This window comes from Ylistrum balloti, unplaced genomic scaffold (genome assembly GCF_031769215.1).
Source record: "Ylistrum balloti isolate Yb309-2 unplaced genomic scaffold, AGI_CSIRO_Ybal_v1 Utg371562, whole genome shotgun sequence".
Classification (NCBI taxonomy): Eukaryota; Metazoa; Mollusca; class Bivalvia; order Pectinida; family Pectinidae; genus Ylistrum; species Ylistrum balloti.
Genome location: NW_026782803.1, coordinates 134715 through 158951, shown reverse-complemented (window position 1 = coordinate 158951; position 24237 = coordinate 134715). Strand labels below are relative to the sequence as shown.

General features: G+C 35.3%; 1 protein-coding gene across 1 annotated transcript; it reads right to left on the bottom strand.

Annotated features, from left to right (window-relative positions):
• Positions 1-5923: 5923 nt before the first annotated feature.
• LOC132563023 (N66 matrix protein-like) lies at positions 5924-22135 on the bottom strand. The gene is made up of 6 exons (XM_060227786.1): positions 22087-22135; positions 19771-20031; positions 18788-18922; positions 18272-18502; positions 8606-8686; positions 5924-6045 (listed from the first exon to the last, which is right to left on the bottom strand). The coding sequence occupies exons 1-6, from the start codon at positions 22133-22135 to the stop codon at positions 5924-5926; spliced, it is 879 nt and encodes a 292-aa protein (XP_060083769.1).
• Positions 22136-24237: the final 2102 nt, after the last annotated feature.

Here is a 24237-nt window from a genome sequence, read left to right as displayed (position 1 = left end):
GTTAGACTTACATGTATATTATATAAGGAAACCAGAGTTAGACCTAGCTGTATATTATATAAGAGAACCAGAGTTAGACCTAACTGTATATTATATAAGGAAACCAGAGTTAGACCTAGCTGTATATTATATAAGGAAACCAGAGTTAGACTTACATGTATGTTATATAAGGAAACCAGAGTTAGACCTAGCTGTATATTATATAAGAAAATCAAGGTTAGACTTACATGTATATTATATTAGGAAACCAGAGTTAGACCTAACTGTGTATTATATAAGGAAACCAGAGTTAGACCTAGCTGTATATTATATTAGGAAACCAGAGTTAGACCTAGCTGTATATTATATAAGAGTCCAGTTTTTACCAAACATCGATCGTTCATACAAATATTCCAGTAATGAAGACTTCACCCTCTACATATATAGGCTCCCATTTTACGTCACTTCAACTCGTCAATTATATCTAATGTCACTGGTGATATAAACTATGTATAACACACACAAACATTACATCGGTAAATTCGCTGTATAGCAGAATCATTATTTGATTAACCTCTTTAGCTACGAAAATGATCAGACATCTAATTATAAAATCCCATTACCAATCGATCAATCTAACCAGAATTATATCCTTAGTTTATCGATTGTAACAGAGAATCATGGGATTGATTTTTACAAAAATTCTATTATTGGTCTTAATTTACTTACAGATTTTGACAACTATGAACTACTACGAAAACTAGCATTTGATTCTACTCTACAATCATTACTATTAACATCCGGGACACAAGAAGAAGAGTCACGTGACAGAAATATCAAAACAACCTCGTTTAGAAATGACGAACTCCAATCGGATCAAACTGGTAAATCACGTGACTATTTGAAACTTGATATCGACACGGATGACTTTTCCAGATTCACAAACTTTGAAAAACGAGGTGTAGGAAAGTGTATCTTCAACTGCCTTAGAGGTCGAGGACAGATGAACTTCATCCAATGCAAAAGCATGTGCCACTGGTAAGTATGGAGATATACTGTAAAGGTTTGTGATAGTTTGAATTTTCGCGGTTTTCTACATCCTTGAAAGAAAAGGGCAAAAGTACCAGTATCAAGCGTATTAGCACTGAAGTGTGGGGTTAACTAGATGATACGGTTACGACATTTTCGGCTGTACTCTAATCTATGTTCACTCAGTTAGAAAATAGTGTGACGACAACGTTAAAAGATTATAAAAATGTAGTGATCGGAATACGCTTTAGATAGGCGAAGATCTGTGTCCCCCTCGGCCCTGTTTATTAATGGCCCGCTGCGGCGTAGCCAGATGACCTTACTATAATTCAATGTACACTAACATAGAAAATAGTATGACAAGACAAAATGGACACTACATAATAAAATGAAGTGATTTGGCTACGCTTTGTTTAGATAGGCGGAGGTCTGTGCCCCCCTCGTCCCTGTTCAGCACTTATTCGATGCGGCGTATCCAGATGACCTTAGTTTGCAAAGGATTCTGGTGAAGCCAAAATACTCATTTTACCTTACAATATCACACACACCATATGTTAGCGCTTTTACGCTTCGCATCGGTCGTTTATCTGATAAAGGTGACAGTGTTGCCATCGAAACGTCACACTTAAATCTGCTACTGGTATTATTATTAAAAAAGATATACAGAAGAAATATTTCGACACATTTTAAAGTAATTTTGGCCATTTTATGCCAACCTTGAAAATGAAAATATATAAAACCACCCGAAAATCGCCCCACTAAAAGTATACAAAGAGGAAGAAGTGGTTATATAAACCTATCACATAATATTTAAATATTCTAATGATACTACCATATAGCTGGTAAATTCCACCATCAGAATTATCGGTATTTCCTTAAAAAATGACAGAGTTATATTTTAACTAATTAAAATTTCGCGATCTGGCTGTAAAAGGTTATCTAATACATACGTATCACAATCACGTTAACGCACCACGGAATAGCGAAAATACTATCACCGCGAAAATAACCGGTTATAAGATATGATGCTTCGTACATGATAGCAAGATAATATGTAGGAATTAAGATTTATCAAGTAATTTCTCTTTTTGCACTTCATTCTATTCATAGACACAGTTATACAACTAAGACTATGAAAACCGATTTTGGTTCTACGTATGTTTTTTTTTATTAACATTTTTTTATTATCTATGGTTATATAAGGTGACCCCACTATGTGACTGTGTTTTCGGGAGACAGTGGTAAGTCTCCTTGTAATATTGTGGGAATGATGTCGATTTTACTACTACATTGAAGTATACTACTAAAGGCTCCCAGCAGGACACCCCACCCAGTCACGTTATACTGACAACGGGTGAACCGGTCGTTATACTACTACACTGAAGTATACTACAGAAGTCCCCCAGCAGGACACCCTACCTAGTCACGTTATACTGACAACGGGTGAACCGGTCGTTATACTACTACACTGAAGTATACTACAGTAGGCCCCCAGCAGGACACCCCACCCAGTCACGTTATACTGACAAGGGGTGAACCGGTCGTTATACTACTATACTGAAGTATACTACAGAAGGCCCCCAGCAGGCCACCCCACCCAGTCACGTTATACTGACATCGGGTGAACCTGTCGTTATAGTACTACACTGAAGTATACTACCGAAGGCCCCAAGCAGGACACCACACCCAGTTACGTTATTCTGACAACGGGTGAACCTGTCGTTATACTTCTACACTGAAGTATACTACCGAAGGCCCCCAGCCGGCCACCCCACCCAGTCACGTTATACTGACATCGAGTGAACCTGTAGTTATATTACTACACTGAAGTATACTACCGAAGGCCGCCAGCAGGACACCCCGCCTGGTCACATTTTACTGACAACGGGCATTCAGCCATAATTACCATTTCGGAAACTCTGATATGTCTCGGCAAGGGGAGAGAATCCATAGAAATAAACTCAAAAGTTAGGTAATGGAGACATTTAAAAAATCCTATCTGTTTAGAAAGGAGAGAATTGTTCTGGCTTAGATAAAGTGTACTTCTTTGTGACGTCCTGTAGCTAACAAGTGGTAATATACCTTTAGGTTCGTTTCATTTGGTACGCTATGAAACACATCGGATTATGTGACAGTCCATTGGCATTTTGGTGTCATAGTGTTATTGGATTTGGGGTGATTGTGTATAATTAATTTGTGTTAATTCCAATTCAATATTTAGATATAATATCACAATTTGTTTCAAACGACATTGACCTTACAAACAGAATTGATGTTCAAGTCTGGCGCATAGGAAGCCGGACTTCTTTTCACTTCCGGTAAAAATTAGTGAGAATCCGCTGATGTGTTTGTTCTTAAACTCTGCATTTTGTGAATTCATTTTATATAAAATTAAAACTCAAAATTTCATGTGAATTTATATTAACCATTGAAAATGTCTCAAAGAAATGTAATAAATTCATATAATGGTGGAACTATTTTCTGTTTACTTACTGTAGTTGAGAAACGTTTCCGCCAAAACTGTTTTGCTATTCCGTCAGTTATCGGCCTGCTGCCTCAGTGCGTATAACGGTCAATGAATAACGATGGTCACTTTTTCAAGTAGAGTAAATGAAGATGAAAATAACTATCTAAATGTAAAGATAAGACATTATTTCTCTTTGTTGGTGTTTACTGATGTATAATCTGCATTTTTCAAAGATAGTTCAACATTTTAAATGTCTGTGAGGGGCGATGACTTTATATTTTTAAAGACCCCACCTCCTTTTGCCAAAATCCAAATTCCACCACTGAACCTGGCCACATTACAATAGGAGACGTCATCTCTGGTCCTAATTTACGGCATAGTTTTTAATTTCCCGGGGCTATTATTTCATGGTTGTTCCGGGTCGGTCAAGTTTATGGTGATTTAAATTTCGCGCTTATGTAAACAGTGGTATAGAATTTCGAGCTTAAATCCCCCAGCCCGCAAATATAAAATGAGCAAAGATGTTTTTTTTTCAATATCACTGATGTGTCTGTTTTTGTTTTCACAGATATATCGGCGACATGGCGGCAAAAGAGTCATACTGCCTTGTATGTGTTCCAACATAACGCTGAGTTTATCTGTTAAGAAATAAATAAGAGGTCTACATACATTTGTGTTTTGTTGTAAAAAATAGGATTGATCTCGTAAAATAATTGTCCTATGCTTTTTGAATACAGATTGCCATTACCAGTTCTCAGTATAGTGTGAGTTAATTAGGGGACATGTTACCGTATCAAGGGTAACGATCTTAATTCGGCCTCAAAAGCGATAAAAGGCAAACTACGAAAGAAAGGAAGACATTGAAACATCACAATGATAATTAGACCAGGTGTTCCGGAAGAGTAAACGTTTTGTAAATATTGGTTAATTTTTTGTGTCACGTTCCGAAATTAGAAAAATGTCTAAAACAACGAAACATGCATATTAATGAGCATTCATATCACATGGAATATTTCTAGAGCATGTTGTCAGTCATAAAACTCATTGGTCTATATCCTTGTCGGTGTTATCATCCTGTGATTACACCTTCGTCATATGATCGAGGCTGTTGAGGTGGAACACAAAACGGCTAACAATTGTTTTTACAACTGTTCCACAACATTTTATATTTTTATGATTGGGGCACTGCTCTTAGTAAAACACCTTTCCTATGGAATCACAATCCGTATCTACTGGTAATTCTTATTTGGTCAATAATTTAATCACGTCAATGTCTCGATATCGATTTGATCTTTATCATGTTCCTGCATATTTGTTTTGAAAATTGCTATGCACGTGAGAGTATTTCATGTGTCTACAAAACGTTTTGACGGCTACAGACTGTCACAATCATCAGACGGATGACAAGTGAAGTGCTCTTGGCGAGTTTACGTTCTGTTATCCGACATATATATCGGCGATATTTGGACGTATAATTAAATTTATTTATCTTTACCTTGCGAGTGGACCGCTGCATCTTTTACAAAGCTGGCGAGGAAAATGTATTTTCAAAGGACAACACAACAAAAGCTCTGGTCACATTTTTATCTCAACTTTGTGAGGTTAGGGATCGATTCCCATACATCAGATCTTCCTCTGTGTCTGACGCCTGACCTGCTGAAATATCGCAGCCCCTGATTTAATGCGTAGTCATAGGACTTTGTGATTGCACACTGCATAGAATAGCGAATAAATAAATAAATAAATAAATAAGTAAATAAATAAAAATTATCATATTGACACATTTTCATTACCTTGGGGTCATTTGTAATTCTGATTAATGAAATATTTGAAAAAATAAATGGAATTGATAAGCTATATCAAAGCGATATGTCTAATGAAATCGTACGTAACCTGAGGACACTACAAGGGTTTCAGTTACAGTTTTGTTTTAATGAAATAACAAAACACTCTTTTAAAATCAATACAGTATTCATTCATTCATTTTATTGACTTTTGGCCTTCCGGCCCATCAGTACAATGTATATACATACAAATCATGAATATTGGCACGACACACAGTGCTAAAGTGGAGAGAGTAGTATATTATTAGTATGAAAGAAGAAGACATCAATTTCTTAACTTGTTAGCTTCAACAATGTATTTACCAAGCTGACAAAGTTCTTTTGTATTCCTAGTACTTAATAATTGTAAAAACTTAAACATTGATGGTCTCTTCCAATAATATTTCTTTATATATAGTGTTCTTAAATTTTGATATGACTGTAAAAACTGGTGAACCAAGTCAATGTTAAATGCAATTTAGTCAAAATCTAGATTAGTATATCTTTGGACGAGTCAGTAAAACAGGAAAAACAGAAATAGCATATTTTATATGGTGTTGTACTGAATTTAAATAGATATATACTAATTTTAGCCAATCAAATATGTTTTAAGCATTAAGCTCCTCTAACAAATACAAACAGGACATCCGGTCGTGACGTCAATAGAGACTCCTTTGTTACAAGGCGCTACACACCGAGTAGGTTGGCACGTGGCTCGGTGAACCATGGCAACAGTCGTCGTCATCACTGTAAAAGACAATAATGGCATACTATTCACGATGACTGATTTCTTTAGAAGTACAACTCATGTAAGAATGCGGGATGCTTTGCCTTTGGAACAAAGATGATTGTTTCCTTGGAGACGTTCTTCAGTTAAAAGAATCCCAACATTTCATTTAATCTTTGCCATTGTGACAGATTATAATTTGCAATATTTCAACTTAAAATCAATAAAATGAATCCTGTACGATGTAAAAAAATTCAAATCTAAAACTTTTACCGGTTTTGTAATTTACAAACTCACCTTTATCACTCTGTGTAGATTAGATCAAGAAGAAATCATTATACATTACAAATATACTGAACACGAAACTTAATCGTTAGCGACGAAACTTAATATATCATTACGAACGGAATTAGTATAACAGGACGTAACGATCCAACCAATTACTTTCAAGTTGGATATAAACCATTAAGAAATGAATCCGACTTTATTTAGCACCTATATTCATCGATCTGCCTTCTACTCCATACAAATCTGGTACGTCATCTCTAATTCTATTGGTAGTTGTTGTTAACCACTAAGCCACTCTAGCTTCTTTTATCTTACTACCCTGCGTCATTTCCATAAAATTTACATATTCTTTTTTTCTTTCTTTTGTTTTTATCTAAAACTGTCTAGGGTTTAATATCTGAACAGTGTCAATAATCAATATCATACAGACGAGGTAGTAAACACATTGAGGTATAAAAAAACATACCAAGTGTCAACACTCATTGTAACATACACTACAGTGTCAACACTCAATGAAACAGATACTACAGTGTCAACACTCAATGTAAGATACACTACAGTGTCAACACTCATTGTAACATACACTACAGTGTCAACACTCAATGTAACATACACTACAGTGTCAACACTCAATGTAACATACACTACAGTGTTAACACTCATTGAAAGACACACTACAGTGTCAACACTCAATGAAACAGATACTACAGTGTCAACACTCAATGTAAGTCATACTACAGTGTCAACACTCAATGTAACATGCGCTACAGTGTCAACACTCAATGAAAGATACACAACAGTGTCAACACTCAATGAAAGATACACAACAGTGTCAACACTCAATGTAAGTCATACTACAGTGTCAACACTCAATGTAAGTCATACTACAGTGTCAACACTCAATGAGACACACTACAGTGTCAACATTCAATGAAAGACATACTACAGTGTCAACACTCAATGTAAGTCATACTACAGTGTCAACACTCAATGAGACACACTACAGTGTCAACATTCAATGAAAGACATACTACAGTGTCAACACTCAATGTAAGTCATACTACAGTGTCAACACTCAATGTAAGTCATACTACAGTGTCAACACTCAATGAGACACACTACAGTGTCAACATTCAATGAAAGACATACTACAGTGTCAACACTCAATGTAAGTCATACTACAGTGTCAACACTCAATGAAAGACATACTGCAGTGTCAACACTCAATGAAAGATACACTACAGTGTCAACACTCAATGTAACATACACTACAGTGTCAACACTCAATGTAAGTCATACTACAGTGTCAACACTCAATGAGACACACTACAGTGTCAACACTCAATGAAAGACATACTACAGTGTCAACACTCGATGAAAGATACACTACAGTGCCAACACTCAATGTAACATACACTACAGTGTCAACAGTCAATGAAAGACCCTAACACCAGTGAGTAGATAAGACAGGAAGTGTCCCTGATACCAGTTTGGAGATTAGACCGGAAGTGTCCCTGACACCAGTATGGAGATTAGACAGGAAGTGTCCCTTACACCGGTGAGGAAATTAGACCGGCAGTGTCCCTGACATAAGTATGGAGATTAAACAGGAAGTGTCCCTAACTCCCGTGAGGAGGTTAGACAGGAAGTGTCCTTAACACTGATTTGGAGATTAGACAGACAGTGTCACAGACAATAGTGAGATTAGACAGGAAGTGTCCCTAACACTATGGTAGGAAATCAGACATGCAGTGCCCCTGGCAGCAAATAAAGATTAGAAAGGAAGTGTATATTATAAGACACTGACTTTGTATTCTGTCTACTCTGCGACAGTGATTTATCAACAGACTAACATAGTTTCATCAATTTAATTTTTGTACACCTGACGTTGACGCTACGCTTAAATATGGTTCCACACTTCAACAGATATCACAGTAATTTGATGTGTTTTGGTAAATACTTTGTTCATTAAAACATATGGAATATCTTATTTAAACAGTTATATTTAATCGTAATATTTGAGCTCAGAAAGTAATTGTGTCGAATAAGGGTACGGTCTAGATACAAATATTTTCGTCACTGTCTAATATAGCAAAAGTATGTGTGTCAAGTGTACTCTGAAAATGCCAGCGTCAGTTACAGAATAAAACAACGTGGGTGATTCAATTGTAGATAACTTCTGTAGACGTTACAGGTCCAGAGATTTGACTTCCGGTTTCGGTTATACGACCTTAATCACATAGGAGTAACTGCAGACACCCGAGTAAATCTAATTATAGATGTAAAACTGACCGTTGCATTCCGGACAGCCATTGACCATCATGGCGCTTCCTCTGGGACAGTTGACAGGAAATGGTGGACATGTCGAAGGAGCTGAATAGAAAAATGATCGAAATTATAAATAATTTAAATTCAAATTAAATTATTATTAAGGTTAGTATTTGTTAACTAAATTCATCTACTGACATTTCACATACTTGACCATACATGCACACCGCCTTATAACAAAACGTCAGGAGAAAATTCATTATCAGTTAAAATTAGAACAGATTATCACCATGTCTATTTCTATAATCGTTGACACAGATTTGTATCAATAAAATACCATAACAGATATACCTAGATGTCAACAAAGTCGAGATTCAAATTCAAAATCGATGAAACACGAAACGAGGACAAGTTCAGAAGAAAACATTTACAGGGAGACTCCTGAAAATGAGTAGTGAAATAAAGGCGGGTATTAGGGACGAGTATTTTACCTCATCCTGTATCTAATATCTTTGGTATCTTTCACTCCTGCTGTGAACTTGTGAAAGATACTAAATTATCAGACACACTTGTGAAATATATTTGTTATTACTGAAGACACTATTAAAGATCCTCTTTATAATTACAGGCAAATCATCGTATAAAGTTTATAATGCTGAAAGAGATTGTGTAAAATACACACACATCGACAACTCCTGTCAACACCGAACTACATACAGGGGAACTGAATCATACGGCTGTTTCGTCCTTTATAACTCGTCAGTGATGCTATGGGCCTATTTTTACAACCTAGAATGACAATGATTTAAATTTAAATGCCACAAACCAGATTTTAAAGTATGCTAACTTTAATATTCAATAAATTTCCTGTAACTTTAAATAGTTGTTGACTTCAAAATAATATCATGTATACATGTATATATTATATTGTGCAGCTATTCCATTGAAAATAAGTGAAATGACGACTGGACTAAAATTCACGATGTTTGATTGACACCTGGTAAACTGAAATGTAAATCTGTCAGCCATTATAGAAACATAACCTGAGAGTAAAAATTACTGGGAATAAATCCAATGTAATATTTTTCTTAGGATCATCGATCGATTTATTTTTTCAAAATGCTAAAAAAGTTTACTTGGTGTAAGATTTTCGTCAACATCAATCTAATTATGAATTACTAATTATGTTGTTTACCTAAATAATACAATTGTCTTGCTCTTTTAGAAATTTTAGGTATTGATATGAATCGAACGTGTTTAAATCTAGGAGAGTTACAATCATCAAAATAGGACGGAACGAAGTATTGATGAGAAAACATCCAAGAAAATACCGACATATTAACATAATCTTAATTCAAACAATATTACGATAGCAACTAGGGCAAAGTAAAAGAGAAAATTAGGCGGAGACTCCTATAAAAGAAGAAGGAGAATAAGACAAGATGTTCCTGAAGAGTAAGCGCCTTCTGCTTCATCAAGAACACGCTTAGCCAATCCAAGTAAATAATGGACATTCCTAAATAATACAATGTAAACGGCAACAAAACCAGGTATACTAACAAGCAGCAAACACTTCATATATAATTCCATTTTGCACATTTTAAGCACGACTTCAGGATACTGTCAAGTACATGTGAATATCCTGAACTGTACCACTGTTCAAACGAGGCAAAATGTAACATGCAGGAAACGGAACCTGGAAGACAAAGATTATACGAGAAAGACACATTTAGAATATGATTGAGCACAACATAAATTAAACTGCATCATTTAGCTGTTTTGTCCTTCAATGATTGTATGGTCCCGAGGAGGCGACACAGAGAAATCCAAAATGGCCGAATGAAAGTAAAATTGTGATGAGAAAGTGCATCAGCCCCATTTAATAAATATCCAGAATACGATCACACAAAGCAGTGTTGGTTAGTAATTAGAACTGACAAATACTGATGGACAATATAAATTAAATTTACTGATTTCTGATCGAAGCGTTATGGGTGTTTGATGCTCTTTAGTATACCTTGTCGTTTCATTACTGTTAAACATACTCTTGTTTCCGAAAGTTACATAATTGATTTGAATACTGTCTAAGGTTCTATTTCTGTTTGTTTTTGGTTTTTTTTTGTTTTATTCTTTAAACCTTACCAAGACAGAAGATGTAGTCGTTGTCTAAGTCACGTGCTATCAAAGTTTGTAAAAACATTACTTAATATCGACCAGACAGAAAAAATAGATCGTCGCGTCTTTCTTGAACTGTTATGTTTACAGACAAACAGGTACACAACAGAAAGATGCCAGACACATAGGTACACAACAGAAAGACACCAGACAAAAGGTTTCAAAACAGAAAGACGCTAGACACATATATACACCACAGAAAGATACCAGACACACAAGTACAGAACAGAAAGACACCAGACAAAAGGTTTCAAAACAGAAAGACGCTAGACACATATATACACCACAGAAAGATACCAGACACACAAGTACACCATAGAAAGATACTAGACACACAAGTACAGAACAGGAAAATGACAGACACACAAGAACACAACAGAAAGACACCAGACACACAAGATTACAACAGAAAAACACCAGACACACAGGTACACAACAGAAAGACACCAGACACACAGGTACACAACATAAAGTCACCATACACAGGTACACAACAGGAAGACGCCAGACACACAGGTACACAACAGAAAGACACCAGACACACATGTACATAACATAAAGACACCAGCCACACATGTACACAACAGAAAGACACCAGACACACAGGTATACAACAGAAACACACCAGACACACAGGTACAAAACCAAACAAATACCAGACACATAGTTACACAACAGAAACACACCAGACATACATGTACACAACAGAAAGACACAAGACACAGGTTCACAACCAAACAAATACCAGACATATATATACACAATAGAAAAAACACCAGACACACAGGTACACAACAGAAAGACACCAGACACACAGGAACACAACAGAAAGACACCAGACACACAGGTACACAACAGAAAGACACCAGGCACACAGGTACACAACAGAAAGACACCAGACACACAGGTACAAAACAGAAAGACACCAGACACACAACTGCACAACAGAAAGACACCAGACATTTACGTAAGCAACATAAATATATCAGACACTTACGAAAGCAACATAAATATATCAGACACTTACGTAACAGAAACAGAAAGACGTCTTAAATCTATAAATAACCTGTACTAACAAAGAGTTTCAATAGAAAGATCAACCTATTGAGACATTCTCAGGAGTTGTGGAGGTATGTTGTCACAAGTGTATAGAGTACAATAGAGTAGCCAGATATTGATTTTGTCATATTCAATACCATATAACATTGAACAAAAGACACATCAGCGAAGAGCAATCTTCAATAAATAACGACATACAAAACCCACACATATTTCAAAAGCAATTTTACAAACGTAAAACACATGTGTGCAATTGTAACCATTCAGGTGAATTAAATCAAAACACTGCAAGTAATTGTACCCACCACAAAGGTTAAAGGTCATGGTCTGTTACGTAATAAACACCGGGGGAACACATGCATGATTGAACAAGTATACACACATATATATGTAGAATTAATGTTTATTACTGGGAAACATGAATTTGTTTTAGCTCGTTCTCAAAAATGTATAACTTTAAGAGGTTAACTGGCAAATTTTGTAGTACGCAATATCTACCAATCACTTCATCGAATGCACTTTTAGAAAGTAATAAAACAAACTTAAATATAGAACAATGTAAACATGTTATACTGTTTATGATCTGAAAAAGATATTGTTTGAAATTGGACAAAATAGATTGCGTCAGATAGACACCTAACACAATAAAAACTGGTATGGCAAGTTGCCCAGATCCATGTAATCACATAGCTTCGGTATACGTGTAGATAAATCACGTGTGCACCTCGTTCAGGTCTGATTCTTAGGTATACAATGTTAAATACTACAAGGAGGCGATGACACCAGGCTGCGTGCCATAGTAGTTTATTAAGGAAGAAGGAAGACAGGATTCCGTACTCCAAATTAGTATTGAAAGGTACTATTGGCTTGTGTGTATTTTATACAATCATTGACATTTCGGCGTTGAAAGGTAATATTCACGTGTGTGTATTTTATACAATAACTGACATTGAAGTTAATATGTCTCCCCCAAAATCAGTAGTACTCGTCTTAATAATATCAGGTGTGACGTTTGTCAGGACATGATAACACGCCAGGTCACAGGTGTAGTCTATTACTGGACATTACTCTATAGGGAGACAGGTATTTGTCTTATTTCATCGATCGGCTTCCGGTTCTACTTAACCTTGCTGACACCTGGTGGAAAACATATAGGTATCTTACCCGTTATACCCATGTACATTACAAACCTGTCTGTCACTACAATATCTTATGCATAGGATTGTTACCAAACAATTGCTTGAATTTGTTCAGGAAATCTGTATGGATACGCGAGGACTAGAGAATATTCAACACGATGAGAACGATATTAAAACCGAGTACCCGAAATACAAGGTATGTTTATACTATTAAAGATCCGTGGTCCAATTCCCCATAAACACATTGAGGGTTCTAATATATAGACAATATTAGCATAAATATGTAAATGTTTTTTCATGAAACAAAACTTAATGAATATTAATTTGATATATCATTACCAGCTTGGGTTGGTATATATTTTTTGATGGTAATATTTTGATATATGTACCAGTTCTAAGTAGCGGAGTTGCAGTCCTTTAGTGTATATATATGCTGAACGTCAATGTGTTGGTGTAGGATTGAAAGATTTTAAAATGATAACCAGTTTTGTCTGCATTACATATTGACACAATACAATGTTTGCTATAATATTATATTTCTGTTTGCATTAATTGAGCATGAAACTCGTAAATTACTGTCAAGTTCAGTCGAATCTCGTTATCTCGAACGCGTATAATTCAAAGACCCCGTCTAATTCGAATTATCCGGTCGGGCCTGGACAAGTTATGATGTACGTTGTCGTAGTTAAGTCAGGCTTCGATCAACGATAAAATTAAGATATAACGATATATTACAAATAATGAATGTACGCCTCCGTCTTTCGTTAATAATATGTAGTCTGTTGTACGTTTTTATTCAAAGGGAAAAAATGGACGGCTGACAGCATACATACATACGGTTACAACAGAAAAGGAAAATATGAATTTTATTGAATGAATGCCGGGAAAAAACAACAAGAAAATACCAACATGTCAATATAATCATAATCAATACTCAAGTTCAATAAAACTAGGACAAAATATAATATGAACAAACGAAAAATTTACACGAGAGTCCTGAATAGGTACAATGAGTATAAGACCAGGTGTTCCGAAAGAGTAAGCCTCGTCGATCACACCCGCGATTCCCCAAAAATGCTTCTCATATATATTTTATCATTGATGTCGGTATTTTAAATTTTCGGCCCTCTATCTGTTGCTAGGACTTTAATACCCGTGAAGCTAAATATTTGTATAAATGTTCTTTTGGTTTAACTAGGAGTTCCTGAATATCTATTTTCTATCCATTATATCCTAATTGGCTTTGCCTCAAGGTTTTGTCGTCTTGTCAGTATTTATTTGTAGTTTCATGTCCTGCTCTTTATTTGAAACTGCTATGGCTCTGTTCATTTGCATATAATGTTTAACATTTTAAATGTTATTTTCAGTATCTCGCACAGCCTTCTGTCCTGTCGTCTTTTCAACATACGACCATTGGCACAATATTTATGATAAAACCAAAGAATAATGGCGGTTCTATCGTAAACTGTTTCCGTCATAAGGAAGTGTGTCACGTAGATAGATCTGGAGAGGTAGAGAAAAAAGAACATTTAGGGTTTACAACGCTCGGATGTACTTCCCTAGCAACAGGCGAAAAACTACTGACCAATGTCCACGATAAGTGTATCATGCGCCTGACAGAGTCAGGTGACACGGAAGTGGCATTTAGTACAACACCGCTTATACCCATACAAATATGTAATACGGAAGGTAAGTTTTTCTCATTTCCGACATGCTGTGCTTATGAGTACGGGGATGAAGATTGTACACAAGACACAGAAATAAACAACACATTTAAATACAAATTTAGAAGTAAGTAACAGGAGAGCCATTTATTGAATTAATTAATATAGCCGGTTCATCCTTCTATGACTCATCAGTGATGCTAAGGGCCTAAATTTTTGAAGCCTATGAGGCTACTGAGGGAAATCAGTAGGGATCGGAAGACGTGTCCAAATTTAAATGGCGAGGCGCAATCATAGAAAAATTCTACTCAAAATTAATTTTCACCGATCCCTGTAGGGTCGTTCCACTCAGTATCTCTTACAATGTATACTTTTGATTTCAGTAATAATTACACAACTCTGACAGTACAGTAAACAGCTATAAAACATACGTGTAGTTTGTAGTTTACAATACATTGCGACATTGGGGGTTATATCATTAGATGTCTTACTGATGCATTAGACTGAAAAAGAAACTAACTTATTTTAACTACTGTAAACTTTTCTTGATCTTTCGAAGATGAATGCAAAGAATATAATATAAACTGAATATGTTATTTGTAGAAGGTACTTTACTGGTAACACTGTCGGATAACTCGGAGTACAATATCAGTGACGACAACACCAGAGTTGTGACGAAGTACACAGGCAAAGGCCAGCGTATTCTAACTGCCGAAAGAGACAACCAAGGTCAACGATTATTTTGCAGGCCTGGTAGAATCAAATGTAACAAGCAAAACGGACAAATAATTGTTGGAAATAGAACTGGTGAAACCTGCGCACACATTGTCGTATTCGATAATGACTTAAGGTTGTTGTTTCGTTACCTAGGAAACGGAAGGTCACTTACTTCAGACGACGATTTCAACGAAGGCCTTATCAATACCGACTTTTTCGCCGTAGATGCTGATTTCGATATATTAAACAATATCGTCATTGCAGATCATAAAACAAAGTCTGTGGAACTGCTCGATTGTTATGGACAGCTACTGAAAATCGTAATGCAAGCTTCTGACGCACCTCGATCATTGTGTGTCCACTTCGATCAGACGCTTTGGATAGGCTTTACAAATGGACAAATTAAAGTCATTAAATATGTGAGTTTTATTTCTGATTAACAGCAAAAATTAGTATCAAGATGCTTAAACTATTGACTGAAAGCAATAGTGGCTCCGTTATGTCACCCGTTACGTCATAGTTACGTCATAGTTACGTTTAATGGATGAATTGATGATAGAATTTACATCTCTTAAACTTTACTCTTTGTTCTTAAAATTTAGAGGTAATGTGTTGCGAATATTCACGACATGTTTTCTGCTTTTAGATGGAAGAATATCACGATTCCGAAGAACTCAACAAACGATGAAAAAAACCGACAAGACATCCTGCTTACAATTTGCCTGTACGAATATGAAGCTTAACATAAAAAAATCACGCCTCATTATTGACTTGGGTAGATATGCAAATTTTAAATGATCCCTGGAGACATGGAACCCAAATATTATCATACGTTTACTTTTGATGATAGGTTAAACCCATTTTCTTTACAAATAGAATAACTTGTATGTAATAGAAATAAAGCACACTGATACATCGTTTACAGGGTCATTTTCATTCTCGTTTATTTGATTAGGAAGGTGGTAATGATACCGAATTCAATATATCTTATACACATGTTTTTATCTTTACCTATTACTTCTCCTATTTGTGTCAGTTTCACAGCGCAGTTATCCTAGGTACTAATGATCTCTGTGTGTGCTGGAACCCGTATACCACGTTGAATTGGTTTGAATAGTGATACAGTTTAGACTTAAATTTTTTTTTTTTGAAACGGTACAACAATGAATTAATCATTGTACATAAATACACAGATTAAGCGATAAATAAAGTAGATAAATCGAGATAAATAGATAAAGTAGATAAATCGAGATAAATAGATAAAGTAGATAAATCGAGATAAATAGATAAAGTAGATAAATCGAGATAAATAGATAAAGTAGATAAATCGAGATAAATAAATAAAGTAGGTAAATCGAGATAAATAGATAAAGTAGATAAATCGAGATAAATTGACCCTATTTTGTAACGCATTTTATATACAGTGTAAATAGGTAACAATAATGGAACTCAGCACATATTTCATAGTCTTATAACTGTTGTAAATGTCTGATTTATCACAGATTAGGATACGTTATCTCTTAGTGCAAATCTCAATTATTTTTCGTTGCTAGGTGTAGCATCGAATACCTTGGGCCACTGACGTCACAGTTGCTGTATGACGTCAATAACTGTAATCTCGAGAGATTAGCGATATCTGGTTACTAAGATATCTGTTTGTCAACACAAATATGTCAATTCCACTGAAATGTCTTCTATTTGTAATGCCTTACATACCAATAGACCAATATACTCAGTGATTTAAATACAGTACACCCATCCACATGTTTTGCATTTCTTATCGAGTATAATTTTAACAGCATGGTTTCAGTGATCTGTAGATGCTAATATTTAGAACCCCTGTTGTGAATTAGAACTGATAAAACTTGACCGAGAGATATAATATATCACTGAATTTAAATTTTCTGTGCTTATCCGGATTAAGCATATTTAGAATTGTCCATATATAATTTTTAAAGGGGCACGTGCCTCTCTCAGCCTGTTAAGGGTATCACAAACACGAACTTAAGTTTTATATACGGTTTGGGAATATTTTGGTACATATTTTTTTACAAACATATCTGTTAATTTTGATTGTATGCTTTACACTAATAGAAAGTACAAAAGACACACAAGTGAATTGGACAAATATAGATATAAACACACAGTAGAGTCAAATAATGAGTTAAATTGCATTGTACAACTGTTTCGTCCTTAGAAGATTCATCAGTAATGCTAAGGGCATATAAAAAATGTGAATATATTCAGATATTTATGTTTGCTGTACAGTGTCCGATACATCATTGTTAAAATTGATTGTATTGATAGGAGCGTAAAAACTTTCCACATCACAAGATGATGTAATTTTTGAGTCAATTCGACCGATCCGAAACGCCATGTTGCATCAAGCCATAATTTATCATAATTTAACAGACACACAAGTCATACTTTATCACTGTCAGTATTAGTAAACAGATTCACAAGCCATACATTATCACTGTCAGTATTAGTAAACAGATTCACAAGCCATACTTTATCACTGTCAGTATTAGTAAACAGATACACAAGTCATACTTTACCACTGTCAGTATTAGTAAACAGACACACAAGCCATACTTTATCACTGTCAGTATTAGTAAACAGACACACAAGCCATACTTTATCACTGTCAGTATTAGTAAACAGACACACAAGTCATACTTTACCACTGTCAGTATTAGTAAACAGATACACAAGCCATACTTTATCACTGTCAGTATTAGTAAACAGATACACAAGCCATACTTTATCACTGTCAGTATTAGTAAACAGATACACAAGCCATACTTTATCACTGTCAGTATTAGTAAACAGATACACAAGCCATACTTTTTCACTGTCAGTATTAGTATACAGATACACAAGCCATACTTTACAACTGTCAGTATTAGTAAACAGATACACAAGTCATACTTTACCACTGCCAGTGTTGGTTCCTGCTCCTCCGCCATTTTGATGAACAGACCCATTATTAGGGTTGTTACCACCAGTGGTTGTCCCTACAATTTGTCCAGTACCATTTCCTGTTTGATTTCCATTCACCGAGTTACTTCCTCCCGCCAATTGTCCAGGACCTGTGCTAACACTATTTCCGGTATTCGATGAACTTCCGGATCCTCCGTTGGCATTTACACCAGATGAAGAAGATGCTAAAAATAGTCATGATTTTGTTTTTAAAAAATCCCTACTATATCAATGTTTACTGCTTTCAAAAAGTATAAAAAAAATATTATTATTAAGGATAAGTGGTGTATGTTGAAATACAATTACATGAAGAAAGTACGGCCAATTATAATGGGAAAAATAACCTAAAATAAAATGAAAAGGTATTTGGATAACTTGGCCACTGTAGTGTCATCACACTGGAATGACACGAAATTTAAACGCGTGCATGACCCCTATACAGAAGTAAAATAAACAATGTGAATACTAACAGCATCCATTGATACAGATGATACATCCCGTTACACTATCGATATCCTGGCAATCAAAGGAACAGCCGATCCACGGACATTTTCCCGGAAGATGATCGGTTCCGTGACCAGTAGAAGAACTCTGGGAAGCGAAAGCTGTGAAAATTAGAAGGAAATGTAGTTACTGTCTTTAAATCTGATAATATTATAACATTGATACAAAACTGAACGAAAATCTGTTCGGGACATCTTATAGAACATGCGTTTTTGAAACCCATGTCTGGGTTTGTGTCTGCTGGTGACCAGGTGTTTAAATGCAACTTCTGGACCGATTCTTGTCCTGTAATCATATAGTGTGGTAATCAATTTTGAACTTTGTTAACTATGATATTTTTTACATGCTTCAGTCCTTCATTGTCTAATACCGTTCATTTATTTCAGTTACTGTCAGATTGATGTGTAAATCTGTTGTAGAAAAGTCAGGTTTATTATTAATTTACGTGCAACCCAATTTCTGTCAATTGAAATTTCTCTAAAATTAATATTTTGAGATGAAAAAGCAAGTTGTCAAATTTACAGTGTTTAATATGGCAAATCACCGACCATTCAAGGGCCTGTTCCAAAAAACATGATTTTCGTGTAAGACGTCAACTGATGGACAAACCCGAAACAAAGGCATTCAACATATGTAGGTTGATGAAAACTATGAAAAAGTTAAAGTGATCTCGTTGCAAAATATTCTAATGTTTTGTGCGATTTGAAACTGGACATATTTGATGTTGATTTGTTTGTGTACCTTGTATTTGCTTGGATTGACCAAGATTTACATCACGGTTATCGTCAGTGAAACAACAAGATGCTTACTCTTCCGCAACACCTGGTCTTATTTTCCTTGTCTTTTTTCATATGTAAATATGTCTTTTGCTCGTGTTTTGTCCTAGTTCTACACAGATTGAGTTTTGTTTATGATTACGTTGACATTTTCCTGTTGTTTGCATACATACCTGGCCCACTGTTTCCGGCATGTTGAACATAACCAGCATTTCCACCTGACATAGCATGATAATAGCTGTGCGTATTATCAAGGTAATGTGTTGCGTCGCCCGGTATACTATTGATGTTTTGTGAACCGGAAGTGCCACTATTTCCGGTATTTCCAACATTGCTACTTCCACCTGTATTTCCGGAAAACTCGTTCGTCATATCACCGGGATTGTTGTATTGGTGTCCAAATAACATCAGAAAGCGTTTTTCCAGGGGAAGGGCTGCAATCGTGAATGTGAAAATCTAAGACACGGTAGCCTTCTAAGATGATAGTGACGATATAACCATTTAATATCATAATATTGCGTCCAAACCTCGTAGAGGAGATATTTATAATGTTCAGATATTTTCATGTTAAGCTCGTATCATTACATCTAGAGCCAAACTAAAGCATATTCTTATTGAAAGATCAGGCGATTAGCTGAACGACAAAAAGGAACAACGGAACAAAAGGAAAAAAAGAAATAAACGAATCGATTAAGTGAATTAGATATCAGATCTCGTTTAATAAAACACTTAAATGCAGTTAAAATTTATCACGAGAGTAGCAGGAATTCTGTCAAAAAAGCAAAACGATAGATAGAACGAATGACAAACAGGGGAGGAGTAGACTGTTAATTACTGTAAAGATTTCGGCAACTTATTTATCGTTTATGTGAGGAAGTCAGACATAACAAACATGGGAGCGTGTCATGTAAGTTAGTAGGGGTTGTGTTTACACACACCTTATCAGCTGGTGTACAGGTTAAGCTTCCTATATATATAAGACCAATGAAGTAATAACGACAGTACGGATAAGGCAAATTGGCAAATTTTCGAGGCAACCTACCTCTTTATCAAGACACAAATCTTACATAAATTACATCACATACATAGAACGCAAAACAAATACAAAATTATAAATCTAAATTGTAAATTGAGGTGTCCCGATAATCCTTTCGGCCAATGGACGCCGAAGTCCCTTATAACGGATGAAAAACCATCCTATGTTGGTGGATGTAAGATGGTGATCAAAACATCAAACATTTTTTTATATTAAACTGGGTATATTTTGCACTCAAGACACTGTACGTATATGTGATCGCAACGAAAACAATTGCATGTCACACTCCTGGGAAAGTAGTCTACCGGTACATCTCGGCCACATTCTAAATGAGGAATCGTTTAATTAGAAATAAAAAAATGTGTGTAATAACAATAAAAAAAATTGATAAAAATCACAAGTTAAATGTACAAAAATTTATGTATATAAAAACATGTTATTTTGAATATGGGTTTAATAGACCCCAGATTCGTCAGCTCGCCCAAAGAAAAAGCCCCCCCCCCCCATAAAATCAAAATTTCTACTTCCGGTCTAGAGTTAATAAACAGCGCCAATCTCAAACAGGAAGGAAAGCAGAAATAGCAACTACACAAAAAGTACAAGAAATGTAGCAAGTAAGTTTACTGTTAAAAAAATAGATTTTAGAAATTGAGGGGCAGATAGGTTGGTAATATAATACTAGTTCACTTCAGTTGTGGCTTGAGATGTACCGGAGCCAGGTAAAGAAATTTTTGGTAGCTTACCACTCACCCCCAGGTTTATATGTCTATATACAGCTTATCAGAACGGACGAACTTCCAATGAAGCTTTCGGTACATGACCTATGCATTTCTGTTTTTAAACACGATATTGTATACACGGACATTTAAAAAAATCACTTTCAGACACTTCTTATGATAAAGTATGAAAATTTTAATTTATTTTTCCTTATTAGTTAAATTTCAATCATGTAAAACATGGTAAGAATATGACAAATTATTCTATATTTCGTTACTCCGTTAAATTACTCTAGTTCGCTATACACACGAAGTATAGATGTAAAGAAGATATGTAATGTTTTGCGTTGTTGTCTTTTTTGCGAAATCGTAAAAGAAAATTTATAATTTTAGAAGTTCTTGTAAAAGCAGCCAATATGTAATGACATATAACTTAGATAACGATCCTGTTTAACTCTCTTGGTTTTATTGTCCCAGTTCCAACTAATTATATCAATAGATTTAACTGTTAGATTCTGTTCACCAGGGAGTCTTCGAATTAATTTTTTAAATGTCACGATGACTTTTTGAAATATTTCTTAAATATTTATACCTGTAACAAGTAAACAATGATTCCGTTTTTATCTCTGCTGTATCATATTTAACTACATCGTATGTCTATATTATTTATTTGTATATTTAAACATGCGTCACGTGACAGTAAAGTATGTTTACAAAGTAGACAGGGAATTACTTACCTTCAGATAAAAAGCATATAGCTGTAATAGTAAAAAATTCACGCCACATTCTTCACGTTAGACATAAAGTTGGCGAAAGTTTATAAGAGATCAAGGTTACTAGGAAAAGGTGTTATATAAGTAAACTTTATCTATGTCATTAGGTCTTATCTAGACGTGAGGAGGGGTGAACGTAACAACATAGAATATCACAATACTACTGTTGTGTATATCACAAAGGCTCACAGTGTATTGTACATATCAATACAGACTAAGATACAGTATAGCCAGATTAAACGGTATCACACAACAACAGTAAAAACCATCAGTGTATGGGTAAAACAACGTATTTAACACACATTGGAAATGAAAAGTTTGTAAATCCATAACCTTTTCATTTAAACATTTCTTTGAAGAATTTGACAGAATAGCCTCTATATCAACTATAATTATATTCAGAAAAAATATTTCATTATTTTTATCATAATTATCGACATTTTGTCAGTACCACTTAGGGGTCCAACCCTCATCTTATACAATGGAGTAAATACATTATTTGGAACAGCCGAATCCTCGAGCTAGTTTGTGAGCATTGTGACGTCACGATGCATCGGACACCATTAAACGTCTGGAATTGGAATTGCACAGTGGGTGTAATATGTAAATATTGTAAAATGTCAAATTATTGATTAACACTTATTTCTAACTATAACGTGTTCTCTTTCTATCATATTTCCTGCAGGTAGAGCGTAATACGCCCTCTGTCCAGTTTGGCTATAAAGGCGGCTCTGTTCTTTCTTCCATAACGGCATCTCATCTCTGAAATGTCTTCCTTGACAAAACGTCTTTTAGGGATTATTGTTGAGCATCCGTCCAAACAACGAAGGTTACCACTTCTGTTTATTCGACGTGCAGCCGGTTATTTTCGCGGGGATGATATTTTAGCTATTTCGCGGTACATTTACGTGATCGAAAAAAACCCCGTTAAATAATGAGACAAGTGCTGTTTTTTTCAGGTTGAGAAATTTTTTGATTCGTCGAAATATAAATCGAGCGTTTTAAAAGCCAAAAATCAGCCATACATTACATCTTCATTGCTTTCCGGTCATACTATTGGATGTTGATTGTCAATATGGTGAGACACGGAGAGGGAGGCTTGGAAATTGGTTGGTAGGGATCGTGTCGCTATGTACAGGTAAGGACATTTTACAGTGATATATATATATTTATAAAGGTTTTGTCGGCGACTCGTTCGTTAGTCCGGCGGACGGGACTTTAAACGGTGGCCTGTGAAGCATCCCCCTCACGTCGCTTGAGAATCGACTTACGTCGATTGGACAATGCCCGGCGACGGGCAGGGTCACGGGGACGATAAACCATCATCATCTGACCCCGTTGTCAGTTGACGCTGTCTTTAAACGGTAATAATTATAATGGATACTGAGAGAAAATTAATGTCAAAGGAGTGAATATTTCTATCTAGATTTAAGCAGAAGTTTAACACGAATAAAGTTGCCATGTATACGTAAATGGTTTTAGCGAAATATTTTTCAAATACTGAAATATTAAAAATTCTTAAAATTAGAAATCAAATATTTTCTCTATTCAAATAACAGATTAGAATTTAAAATGATATAGTAGAAACAATATGGTGACATATGTGTTTTATTTGTTCCCGTGGTGTACGTATATCTACCATTGAAATAAAAGTCATTTCATCAAATTTTATCGCATAAACTCTGAAACGATGGACTTCTTTAAACATAGGACCTTTATATTTACTCTCTCTTCTTAAGATCTTTCTTGTATCTTATGTCTCCCTGACACTGCCTCGCTTTTGACCTTTTGTTGAGCGTTTGACCTTTTGAGGAAGTCTTTGAATTCTGTATTTAAAATGGAAGTATCTACATCTTGTTTAATGTTCATTGACAGAGTAACAATTCACCGTTGTCTGTATAGTGTGGCTAATTGGGATGTCTCGCTGTATGTTATTACTTACCATTTAAGTTACAAGTCATAGCTTTAATATTTGAAGTTCGACACAAATAAAAACTGTCTAGATTCAAAGAAATATACCTGTCAAAGGCTACAAATGGCATCAAGTGAAACTAACAACCCACTTTGGAAAAAGGTCCGACATTTTATACCCGTCTAAATACGTCCAACATACAC

Excerpts from the sequence above, each read along its gene's own strand:
- LOC132563023 (XM_060227786.1), bottom strand. The coding sequence starts at position 22,135 with ATGTGGCGTGAATTTTTTACTATTACAGCTATATGCTTTTTATCTGAA. Across the intron at positions 8,687-18,271 it reads AGGAACCAACACTGGCAGTG|CTCCTTCGACATGTCCACCA; the intron begins GTAAAGTATGAC and ends TTTTCTATTCAG. Across the intron at positions 6,046-8,605 it reads TGGCTGTCCGGAATGCAACG|TGATGACGACGACTGTTGCC; the intron begins GTCAGTTTTACA and ends TGTCTTTTACAG.